Below are 13,770 nucleotides of genomic sequence, written 5' to 3' on the forward strand. Positions count from 1 at the left end.
TTGCTTATTCATATGTTTCATTTCAAAGCAGTGGTTAATTGTATTTACTTTGAATGCTCTCCAGGGAAGCTCCAAATCTTCCTGTCCCTTTCATCAATCAGGGACTGATCAAAACTCGTTTTATAATATCACTGTCATCCGAGCTAGTTTTCTGTTACCAATAAAAGTTTCTCATATACTTCACACATGAAAAAAAGCTTAAACAAGTTCATGTGGGGAGATAGTAACTCGCTTGCAGTGATAAACAACATGCCCTCCCTAACAGCCACTATACTGCAGAGGCAATAAAAACAAGTACTTTTATTATGCCAGTGAATAAGGTATGAGGAGTCTGTGTAATATATTTCTCAACAAATAGTGCAATTAGAGACAACTGGGATAAAAACACACTAATTAATGAATCACATGTCCCCTCATACAGAAACTATGCTATATAGACTGAAACAAAACCATATGTTGCAAACACAATATCTAACTGAAAACTATTGTTATTAATTAGCAGGGGTGTTAGAGCTGGGTTCTTTACTTTTAGAGTGGTAAATGAGTGGAATAAGCTGCCAGAGTCTGTTGTGGGTGCTATGACAGTGAGCGAGTTCAAGGCAAGGTATGATAGATACTGTGAGAATGTTGAACAGCTGTGTGAACATGATGTTTAGGGCCTCCCTCGATGAGTCTAAGGACTCCTGGAGTAGCCCGTGGTAATAATAATAATAATAATTAGATGTGTGCGAGTTCGATTTCCCAAGGCAGCAATAAAATTCAACCAAACGTGCTAAAATTCGTAGAAGTGTTAAAAGTTAAACCTAAGTAATATATATATATATATATATATATATAATGAATGTTATGGCAGTTTCACATATGGAATTCGGTTGAAGAGAATTAGCATTTCAACTCAATTGTTGGCTATGCTTTTATCTTTCAGTTGCGCGATCTTTTGTTAATACCGCACCAATCATATGCACGTTTTAATAACCTGCCTTTGCTGTCTGTTTCGCGTTAGGCTTAATTACCGTAAAGGGAGAAAAGTCACAAAAGAGAAAAATGTTCCTGGTCCGGGAATTCCCTTATTCAGGTAATATTCACTAATTTCATGTTATCAGTCTGTGGTGTGCCAGTATTGGTAAGTAGTGATATTATTTGATCTATTCTACGTTAAAAAATTTAACCCTGAGATGGACTCTTTTGAATAAAGAAAGATGACACTTTACCTATTGGATTTTCACCTGTTGCACGGATGATTAGTAAAACTGGTACATTTGTACTGGTTATCACATGTCTTTGGTTTCTTATTTCTGTTATTGAAAGATATATCAATGGTATCATTATTTGGTTGGGAATTAGAGCCCCTGAAATTAATCACATATGGACACCTACTATCTGGCAAGGACTAATGACTGTGCTCAGGAGCAGAACACCAAGGTTACCCCTGGATGCTATATGAGGCTTACAGCAAGCCTTGGGCCTTGTCCCTGGACCATGTGGATGGAGACTTACTGCAACAACCATGATCCTTGCAAGCAAGCCCACTAGCCAATTAATTTTGGCCAGGTCATCCAGGACTGCTCATCTTGCCAAAGCAGAGTCAACAGCAGTTCAAGACTACAGGATCCCCCCTTTCTGGATGCCCACAGGTCACACCACATGGCGGCAAGGCATTGGATTCCAGTGATGGTAGTCTAGAAGATAGAACAGTAAAAAAGACTCAGGAGAAATTAAGCAAAGAATACAAGAAAATAAGCAAGGAAATAGAGGGAGAATGAAAATAGCCAGTACCATCACTAGGAGGGGGGGGGGGAGATATCCTCCTCCTTCCCCATGAACAGGTGCCTCACTTGTAGAGGTTTATATATGCCTCTTGCAGACTGATTTATATTTCTGCAGAGGAACCTTAATATCATTAATATTCTGCCAAATTTGCAACAGTTCTATTTTAAGAATTCACCTATTCTTTCAGCTTTGTAGATTTATACAGGTAACCCTCATATAATGTGGTACTTATACAACACGGTTTCGATATAACGCGGCCTAAACTTGTAGTAACCCTTGTTGAACGCAGTACTTATACAACATGGTCTGATAAAAACAGTCTACAAGTTGTAACCCTTTATCTTTTCATATGATTTTCACCGCAAGACTTAAAAATCAAATTTTATCTTCGTTAAATTTGTATCTGCTTATATCCCTCATGTAATTAAATGTAATTATAAGTAGCGAATTTATATTAGGGGAATTACCCTTCAGCATGCATTTACCTCAATTGTTTACTTTACCGTATAAAACGTTTATTGCTGAAAATTGTCCTCATTTCTGCCAGGAAAGTGCATTAAAAATTATAAGTGTGTTCATCTCAAGCTGAGCACTTCATTTTCTGGTGAGTTACAATATGTAATGCTTGCTTTTTTTGTGTAAAAAATTATTTTTATAGTAATGGCCACAAACTGCAATGAAAGGGAAAAACCAACATTGAAAACAAAATTAATTTCTCTCTAAGAAAAATATTCAAAATCTTGGATCAGTTGAAAAATGGAGAAAAACCAAGAGTTTTTGCAGGGACTTTGAATTTAAATGAATCCACAATTCGAACAATCAAACAAAATGAATATAAAATCCAAGAAAGTGTTTATTGCTGAGTCAACAATAAGTACAAAGCGCATTGTTCATGCACGTGATATTCTAATGGAAAAATGGAGAAATCTCTAATGATTTCGATAGAAAATTGCACCTCAAAAATAATTCCTATGGATGGAAATCTTATTAAACAAAAAATTCTCAAAATTTATAAACATTTATAGTATAGACCAGGTGTTCAATGCAGATGAATCCGGGTTATATTGGAAAAAAGTGCAAAAACGCACCTATATTTCGAAAAATGAATGATCAGCTCCTGGATTCAATGTTTCCAAAGATAGAATTACTCTACTGTTTTGTAGTAATGCATCAGGTGATTACATGACAAAACCAGTGTTTATTATCCAATCCTCAAATTCTCGTGCTATGAAAGATTAAAATATGCACCATTTTATTTTGCCTAAAACATTTATGCATTATGTGCAATGAAGTTTAAGTACAATTTGTAATTTTTATACTTTTATGCTATTTGTATTTATATAAATACATATAAACTATGTATTTGTTTCATAGTTTATATGTTTTATTAACTTACATGAATTACCTGAATTAAATAAAAATATATTTTTTGTTGGATATGTCGCTGTTTATGCAATTTAAAAAAAAAAAAAAAAAAACGATTTCAGAACATAACCCTACTTTTTCTATGTGATCTGAGACTCACGTAATGCCATTTATATAACGCAGCATTTCTGTGGAACCTAACATCCGTGTTATACGAGGGTTAATTGTACATAGTTTTAAATGGTCGGTAATTCATTATTCCTCTAATCAGACTTCAATCACACCTCTTATTCCCTGAATGATAACAAGAGCAAGAGTGAATTTCAAGACAAGCATTCGTCCCTGTTTGAAACGCTCCCTCCTTGCTCTTTCACTTACCTCCCTTCCTCTCATTTCTCTATCCCTTGCTACTGCACTATCTTGTTTCCTCTAATTTCTTCTTTTTCTCTAGTTTTCCCATTTTCTTTCTCCCATCATTCCAATCTCTCTTACTCTTAACCCTTGTTCACCTCACACCAGTTAGCCTTCCCAATCTGTAAATCTCTTCCTTCATACTTCCCAATCTCATTTTTCATAACTTCCACTTCTCTCAGGAACACACTCTCTCTCTCTCTCCCCCCCCTTGAAAATATGTTACATTTCCTAATTATGTTCATCTCCAGTATACCGATAAATATCACAACTGTGCTTATATAATAATAGCAAAGGTGACGCAAAGTTATATAGCAAAATAATGTGAATCCATCAATTTCAATGTGCTCTGCTAGAATGACATAAAAGACATAATATTTTACTTACTTATTTCAAATATCTGTACTGGAAGTAATATACAGTCTTGTCTTGATGTCAACTCATCTGACTGTCCAGGAACAGCAAATACATTTTCAACAGGTGGAAGTAGGAGCATGAAAGAGACATTCTCACTTAGCTCCAACACTTCAGCATCGTATACCCTAGGGAAAAAAATATCTTCAGAATATTGTCTATTTATGATGGTTGAAATTCTTTTTTTTTTCTTTTTTGATCATGTTAATTTAATAATTCTAATATTTTGTTTGTCATAGAGATATCATCTGAGTTACAATATAAAAGTTGTAATGTGCACACTATTTACACAAAACCCATGTGAAAGTGATTAGTTTAAAAACAAATCACTTTCACTTGGGTTTTGTGTAAACAGTGTGCACATTACAACTTTTATATTGTAACTCATGTGATAGGAGGAGTGTAGTCTATAGGCACTGCAAGGCAACTTTGTTGGGCAGAAGGTCAAAGAATTACTGTTTTCTTCTTTCTTTGTCTAAGAATTTTACACATCCATATTTACTGAGATTAGGATGGTTTTTTTAAGGTCCATTACTAATTCCAAAAAAATTCTCATGTTTTTTGCTTTACTAGAGAAGCATAGTATATATAAAAAAAAAAAAAGATACTACTATGTATCTTTATTCCATTTGATTCTGCACATGGTGTCCATGGTATTGTATGCTATACCTAATTGACCATAACTGTGGCTTCAGAGGCATTTATGTTATTTCAGATGCTGGCAGATCTCTGCTAGGTCTAAGAGTAGTCTTACTACTCTTACTTGGCAATGCATTCCCTGGTTGCAATGCCACCATCCATTGCAGAGAAACCACTTCTCACCCTCTTGTCACTTTCCTTCACAACTTTCAGGGATGGCTGTAGTCCTAGTCCCCCCCTCCCCTTGTTCTATCATATGAAAAATCTCTCCAGTATCTATCCAGTAAGTACCTCCTTAACAGTTCGTCTCAATCATATCACTATCGTCTATCCAAACTCTCTGCCCTTTCCAAGGTTATCTGAAGAGGGTTCAGATGTGTGTAACATAAATGATATTAGAATGCTACTTAAATGATAATTCCAGAGACTACCAGATCTGAGCAAAGTACTCCCAGATATGATCTGAACAGGTCTCTACACAATGCAACTACCATCCTTTTATTTCTGTTGGTCAGTGTCCTCAGTATTGCAGCACTCCTCTGGGCAGCCTTCATCACCTTTGCAATATGTCCACTAAACTTCACTTTTCTATCAACCATCATCACAAGATCTCCTGCCGCCTCACTTTCCTGCAGTATGGTTGCACCACCAGAGTATACAGCCTCCCATCGGTTGATCCCAAATTTCAAGAAATCAACATTTAGTTGCATTAAACTGACATCCTCATTCATTTTTTTAGGGTTTAATTATTATTGTATAGGCACCTCTATGGAGTCTGAAGACATTGCAGGAGACCCAAACTGTCCATGCAATTTGTCATAATTCTCCTTGTTGCTCGCTTCCAAATCCTCTCTATCACTTCCTTATCTCCAAGAAACTCAGGAGACCAGACCTGAACACAGTAATTTAAATGTGGAGGTATCAAGGCTTTATAATTATTATTATTATTATTCAGGCCTCCATGGAGGTCCTTCCAAAGGAACACAAAGTCTATCAAGACTCATCGAGGGGAGGTCCCCCCCCCCAAGAAACAAAGTCTATCATACCACTCCTTGAACTCATTGACCGTTCTCGCTCTCACCACTCCTCACCTTCTTGCTAACAGTTTCCTTTCGTGACCTCCCCTTGGAGGTTACGAAAGGTAATTATTATTTCATATCCTCTTGTCATCACTCCTTCCTGCTGTTCAACCAAGCGAAAGAAGTCCCCAGTGTCAACCCTGTAACCACCTCTCAACAGTTTAAAAGTCTCAATCATATCACCTCTCCTCCTTCTATCCACCAAACTCTGCAGTCCACATTCCCTCAGCCGATCCTCATAACTATCATTGTACAGTCCTGAAAACATCTTTGTTATCCTCCTTTGTACCCTTTCCACAGTTAACTTATCCCCTTCAAATTGCGGGGACAAAATCTGAGAACAATAGTCCAAGTGTGTCTGATCAGGGTCTTATACAACGGAATGATAACTGTTTTATCTATGCAGGTCAGTGTCCCCTTCTCATTATTGCAGCAATCATCAGTGTTACCTTCATCACCTTTGCAATATTACCCTAAACTTCAGATTTCTATCAATCGTCAACCCCAGATCTCTTATCTCCCCTACTTCCTCCAGTATAACTCCTCCCATAGAGTATGCAGTGTCCCATCGATGATTCCCAAACCTCAAGACCTTACATTTTGCTGCATTAAACTGATATCCCCATTCATTTGCCCATCTATCTAGCTTACTCAAATCCTCTTGCAGGGCTGCCGCATCTGCACTATTACTAATAATCCTTCAAAGCTTCGCATCATCTGCAAACAATGAATATTTCCTTGCAATCCACTGACAATGTCATTGATATAAAGGTTAAACAATATAGGTCCTAATACTGAGCCCTGTGGGACCCCACTTGTAACTCTCTGCTTCCTTGAAACTGCTCCACCATACACAACTCTCTGATACCTATCAGACAGCCAATACCGAATCCAGTTGACCAATCTGACATCCAGACCCATGTGCTGCAACTTAAATATTAGCTTATCATGTGGCACCCTGTCAAATGCCTTCGCTAAGTCTAAGAATATGGCAGTATATATGCCTTTCCCTCATCTAATGCTCTTGTAACTTTTTTCATACAAGGCTAGCATATTGCTAAAACAAGAGCGCCCCTTCAGAAATCCATGCTGATTCTCACAGATAACATTACCATCATCTGCCCAATGCTGTATACGGTCCTTCACTATTTTCTCCAAGATGACACACAAACTGGCCTATAATTAGACACTTCCAGTCTGCTATTGCCCTCATGCAATGGCACTATCTTACCTTCCTTCCATTCCATGGGCACCTTTCCAGCAGCCAGACTTTCATTGAAAAGCCAGGTCAAAGGCACTGTCAGTTCCCTAGCACATTCTCTCAAAACTCGTGGTGAAATACCATCCAGTCCCTCAGATTTATTGACACCCAGAGTACTCAGTATTTGAAACGCACTCTCCTCCTGTACTTCTAAACCATGAACCTTCCCTATCCCTCTAGCATTAAAACTGACTCCTCCAGGATGAAATCCTCCAATAAAGTGTTCATTGAACAATTCTACTATGTCCTCTGCATCAGTCACTCTATTCCTATTTTTATCCAACAATATCATTCTTCCAATGTCATTTCCCCTCCTACTGGCCACATATCTAAAAAATTCCCTAGGATTTTCTTTGGATGTTAGGGCTAATCTCCTCTCATTGTCCAGTTTCCTGTTCCTTACCATACTAGTCACTTTCTGGCCTGTGTCTTATACTCTTCACGCATCTTCTCTTCTCTGTCTCCTTATATCTCTTCCACAGCCTCTTTTTCGCATGTAATTCCTGTTTAATATTGTTTGTCATCCACTTTACTCCAAATTGTGTCCTCTTGTTCACTCGTGGTATACAACTTACCATTGCTGCTAACAAATATTCATTCATAATTTCCCATGCACTAATGATATCCCAGCCTTCCAATTCCTCCCTCCATGAAACTTCCCCAAGTTGACGTCTTAGACTATTATAATCACCTGCCTTATAATTCCACCCATCTCTTTGGGACTCCTGCATGTCTATTCATCTTCCAAGTCAAAACTGTATGGTCACTCTCTCCAACTGGTGGGAGAGATGTCATCTCAATTATTATCAACTCTTCTGATGCTATAACCAAATCCAAAACTCTTGAACCTCTTGTTCCCTCTATTACATGTTGCCTAAGACATTTGTCCCTCAAGAATTCTAGAAATTCCATTCCCTTATTGCTACATGCATCTTCCTCTCCCCAATTTATTCAGCTGTAGTTAAAATCTCCCATAACAATCATTCTTCTTACACTTGGCAAACTCAACTGTCTAAACATTTCCTGGTCCCCATCCTCTGTACTCCTGGGTCTGTAGCAACACCCCACTAAATATCCTGTCTTGCCCACCTCTACCTCACACCATATGCTTTCAAAATCATTAGTGTCACTGCCTTCCAAAGTCTCCACTCTTAGAGGACATAGGTCGTCACTTATCATAAGCAGTACACCACACTTTCCCTTCCTATCCTGCCGAAAAATGCTGTACCCAGCAACTTCTATTCCTGTTATTATATCCTCTTCTGTCAACCACGTCTCAGTGATCCCAATAATTTTTGGCAAGGCTGATGCTATCTGCGCCACCAATTCCTCTCCCTTATTCTGGATACTCCTGGTATTAGTATATAACATATAAATGCAGTTGTTTCTACACCCAGCATTATCCCCTCTAGACTCCGCTGAGCTCAGTGTGTTACCTGATGTCGTCCCCCTTCTCCCAAGTAGCCGCTCCCACAAGAGGCCACCCCTGCTACCATCCTCCCTGAGACACACTGACTTTTTCAGAACAGCAATCTCTTCAGATGCCTACGTCCTTCCTCATTCAAATGTAAGTGGTCTCTTGCATACAATTCCTCTCTATCCTCAAACGCACTCCAAGCATCCACATATTCCAGTCCTCTCTTATCACACATTGTAGCTATTATGTTATTCAATATTACAGCTCTTCTGCTCAGTTCATCATTATCATACCCAGGTAATACACACACACACACTATCTTTCCTCTCTGTGTCTTCTTTCATACCACCTCAAGCAAGAATCTCATATCTCTCGCTGCCTTATTTACACCACCACTCAAGTCATTTGTTCCCACCATAACAATCATCTCATCCACCCTTTCACCTCTCTTAACTGAGGAATAAGAACTTCCTTATCTCTACTTGGTGTGTTCTTCAATAGCCAAGTAATCTTAATATAGCAGTATGTCCTCTAAACTTCAACTCTGACTACTATCACCTCAAAATCCCTAGCTTCATCTATTTCCTGAAGTGCAGTTGAACAAAGTGGCATACAGCTTTGTAATCTGTTTATCCCGAAATCAAATTTTTGTCGACCAATTGCACTCACTTCAATTCCGGGCAATTGATGGAAAAAAATGATACTCCAACGTTTGAACTACTATCTAAACATACTACCACATTTTCAGGCTGCCTTTAGAAAAAATCACTCAAAACTGATCACCTTTTCTACTTTAACCCAGTCAATTCAAGACATCTTCCAGATCAAACCTACCAAATCCACCATTGCAGCTTTTATAGATTTTAGCAATGCCTTTGACAAGGAGAGTGGAGGCAGAAACTCTTTTCCAAAATGTCATATTGGAATAGAAGGGAAAGTTCTAAACTGGATTTGTGACTTTCTAAGAAACAGAACAATTCGAGTTAGAATAAATAATACCTTTTCCAAGAAAGTGAAAATAAGACAGGGACTCCCTCAAGGCAGCATTTTGACCCCACTCATTTTTTTCCATCTATTTAAACAACTTAGACAAAAATATAAATAAAGAAATAAAAATAGCTGTGTTTGCTGATGATTTGGTTACATTCTCAGCTCATGACAACTTAGAAACAACAGAAGGTCACTTAAACAAAGCCACTGAAAGTTTATCTACATACTGTGAAAACCAAAAAATCAAAATTAACTACTAGATAAAAAATTTATGTATTTACCATTAATAACCACCTCAGAAAGTGGAGACCAAAGATTAAGCTAAACAATCAACTAATTACATTTAATGAAAACCCCAAATACCTTGGAGTTATTCTGGATCCATCACTAAGCTTCAATAAACATATCAATACTGTTGCAATCAGAGCGCAAAGAAGACGAAATATCATATATCTCTGCAGAGATGGGGAACCGATACTAAAACCTTAAAAATCACATACACCTCCTATTATCCAACTCATAATGGAATATGCTTTGCCCATCTGGGTGCAAACATCAATCACAAACCAGTTTAGACTAACTTATAAAAATTCAGAAAAATGCAGCTAGAATCATATATGGACTAAGGAATACAACTCCTGGAAAAATAGCAGAATTCAAATCTAACCTTGTTCCATATTGGCCGCTGGAGGGCCGTAAGGTGTGTAGTGTCAGAAAAGCTCGAGAAAGATAAGTGCTATTTTGAATAATAATTGGCAGTGCTTCATACATTTTAGGGTTTCATTATTTATTTTTGAGAACAAAGTGTGTCTGAGTGATTTTTGGTGTGAATTCTATCAGAATTATTAGTCTAAATTGCATTTTAAATATCATACAATGCTGGTCAGGAGGTCAACCACACAGGCATCAAATGGTGCTATTAGGCGAATGCTGTGAAAGTCAAGTCATACTTTTCAAAATATGAAAGTATGCTGACATACTTTTCAAAACTGATTCGATGTCCCGAGTGCGATATGTATGTATGGCAGAATGTAAGAGATGCTTTTGTGGAGAGGGAGAGAATGAGCGAAAGACGAGAGAAAGTATGGATTTGTCATAAATGCATTTTCTGTTGGACCATGATACACAGAATGTAAAACTGACTGAAAAGATAGTGTACATGAAAGAAATGGAAATTAAATGAAAGATAGAGAGACTGACAGAGTGAAAGAATGCAGGAATGTAGAAGTGAAAGTTACAAAAAACTGAAATGATATGAAAGCAAGAGAAACTGAGGGAGTGAAAGAATGCACGGATGTAGAAGCAAAAGTTATGGAAAAAGTTGTGAAAAAAGGAAGTGAAACGAAAGTTGGAGAAACTGAAGGAATGAAAGAATGCAAAGATGTACAAGCAAAAGTTAGTGATGAGGGGGTGAAAGAAAGTATGAATGAGGAAAAGGAAGTAAAGTGCAGCCGAACGAGAAGTAGCGAGATAGACGGTGAAATTGTCGGAATGCAAGATTTAATGAAATAGATATTGGAAATGAAAAATGAAATGAAAAATATGTTGAGTGATGTTAGGCATCTAATAGAAACTAATGAAAGCATGCAAGAAAACAGAATGAAAGAACAAAGAGTAAAAGAAGTGATGAGTGATTCCAGGATAGCAGTATATGGAGACTCCATAATTAGAGGACTAATTACTGACAATGTCCATAAGGTCTGCTATTCGGGTGGGAGAATGAGTAAGATAATTAAGGCGTTGGACATGAGGAAGAAACGAGCGAGAGAGTTACTTGTGATTGTAGGGAAGAATGATCTAACTGGACATAAAAAGGATGTGAGGACGAATATCAGGAGACTATTGAGAAGAGTGAAAGATAACAGTGTGGTAGGAAAGGTTGTCAGTGTGTTACCCGTCATGATGATGATGATGATGATGAGTTGCGATGAAGAGCCAAAATCATGAAAATGGTATGCTGTGTGAGGAGAAGGGAGTGGAGTTTGTGGATGCATGGCATGTGTTAGAGGGAAGAATGAAATTATACAGGTGTGATGTGAATGTGTATGACAGTTTCGGTGAAAGTGTGTATGAAGATGGAATATATTGCAATGTGGGTGGAGAAGTGGAGACTGAGCAGGTATATGTGGTAAGCAGTAATAGAGGTGATTTGGCAGGTGGTGGGGAAATCACAGCCAAAATATGGCTTGGATAGGACTGACTATAGACCTAAAAATGAACTGTTTAGGTCTATAGTCAGTTCAGTTTTAGGTCTATAGACCTAAAAATGAACTGTTGTGTTTGTTTACAAATGCCAGAAGTATCAGAAATAAAGGGGATGAAATGGTTTCAGTGATTGAGATTATTAGCCTCCAAATTATTGGAATAAGTGAAACATGGTTGAATGAAGATGATATCATAACGGAAATAGAAATGGAAGGGTACAGTATTTTTCATGAGCATAGAAAGGGCAGTAAGGGGTGCTGCTGATGATAGCAGGAGAATTAAGTCCACATAAGGTAGACATGAAAGGGAGAAATAGCGGCAATGATTATGAGGCAGTGTGGTGTAATGTGGAGGTTGAGAGGAAGAGATATTTAGTTGGATGTTGCTATAGGCCTGGGAATGTGGAAGGTGGTGATGAAGAAATGTATTATTATTATTATCAAAGCCTCCATGGAGTCAAAAGACTCATCATGGGAGGTCCTTCCTAAGAAACACAAAGTCTATCAAGACACATCGTGGGAGGTCCCCCCTAAGAAACACAAAGTCTATCATACCACTCCTTGAACTCACTGACCGTTCTTGCTCTCACCACTCCATCAGGCAATGCATTCCATGGTTCAACCACCCTCCATGCAGAGAAACCACTCCTCACCCTCTTGCTCACAGTTTCCTTTCGTAACTTCCAGGGATGGCCTCTTGTCATCACTCCTTCCCGCTGTTCAACCAAGTGAAAGAACTCCCCAGTGTCAACCCTGTAACCACCTCTCAACAGTTTAAAAGTCTCAATCATATCACCTCTCCTTCTTCTATCCACCAAACTCTGCAGTCCACATTCCCTCAGACGATCCTCATAACTAACATTGTACAGTCCTGAAACTGTCTTTGTTATCTGCCTTTGTACCGTTTCACAGTTAATTTATCCTCTTCAAATCCTGGGGACCAAATCTGAGAACAATAATCTAATGGAATGATAACTCTTATCTCTGCAGATCAGTGTCCCCTTCTCATTATTGCAGCAATCCTCTGTGTTACCTTCACCACCTTTGCAATATGTCCCCTAAATTTCAGGTTTCTATCAATCATCAACCCCAGATCTCGTCTCCCCTTCCTCGAGTATAACTCCTCCCATAGAGTATGCAGTGTCCCATCGATGTTTCCCAAACCTCAAGACCTTACATTTTGCTGCATTAAACTGACATCCCCCATGACCAAACCCTTTTTCAGGGCTGCCGCAGCTGCACTATTACTAATAATCTTTCCCAGCTTCGCATCATCTGCAAACAATGAATATCCCCTTGCAATCCACTGACAATGTCATTGATATAAAGGTTAAACAATATAGGTCCTAGTACTGAGCCCTGTGGGATCCCACTTGTAACCCTCTGGTTCCTTGAAACTGCCCCACCATACACAACTCTCTGATACCTATCAGACAGCCAATCCTGAATCCAGTTGACCAATCTGACATCCAGACCCATGTGCTGCAACTTAAATATTAGCTTATCATGTGGCACCCTGTCCAAATGCCTTCGCTAAGTCTAAGAATATGGCAGTATATATGCCTTTCCCTCATCTAATGCTCTTGTAACTTTTTTCATACAAGGCTAGCATATTGCTAAAACAAGAGCGCCCCTTCAGAAATCCATGCTGATTCTCACAGATAACATTACCATCATCTGCCCAAAGCTGTATACGGTCCTTCACTATTTTCTCCAAGATCTTACTAATTACTGATGACACACAAACTGGCCTATAATTAGACACTTCCAGTCTGCTATTGCCCTCATGCAATGGCACTATCTTACCTTCCTTCCATTCCATGGGCACCTTTCCAGCAGCCAGACTTTCATTGAATAGCCAGGTCAAAGGCACTGTCAGTTCCCTAGCACATTCTCTCAAAACTCATGGTGAAACACCATCCAGTCCTATAGCTTTACTTATGTCCAAAGTAGTCAGTATTTGAAACGCATTCTCCTCCTGTACCTCTAAACTTCGAACCTGCCCTAGCCCTTTAGCATTAAAACAGACTCCTCCAGGATGAAATACTTCAATAAAGTGTTCACTGAACATTCTACTATGTCCTCTGCATCAGTCACGCTATTCCCATTTTTATCCCACAATATCATTCTTCAACAGTCATTTCTCCTCCTACTGGATACATATCTAAAAAATTCCCTAGGATTTTCTTAGCAGTTGGTCATATTCCAGTTTCATCTTCC

General features: G+C 38.5%; 1 protein-coding gene across 1 annotated transcript in view; it reads right to left on the reverse strand.

The window, feature by feature from the left end:
- Nucleotides 1-13,770, reverse strand: part of LOC150102861 (ankyrin repeat and fibronectin type-III domain-containing protein 1-like) — a 355,850-nt gene that overhangs the window by 55,543 nt on the left and 286,537 nt on the right. Inside the window, exon 22 of the mRNA XM_090397404.1 lies at nucleotides 3,934-4,088. Within this exon, the coding sequence (XP_090253530.1) occupies nucleotides 3,934-4,088 (155 nt within the window). The remainder of the gene's footprint in view (nucleotides 1-3,933; nucleotides 4,089-13,770) is intronic.

This window comes from Typopeltis vanoorti, chromosome 9 (assembly GCF_054136105.1).
Source record: "Typopeltis vanoorti isolate ZY-2024b chromosome 9, IOZ_Tvanoo_1.0, whole genome shotgun sequence".
Lineage (NCBI taxonomy): Eukaryota > Metazoa > Arthropoda > Arachnida > Uropygi > Thelyphonidae > Typopeltis > Typopeltis vanoorti.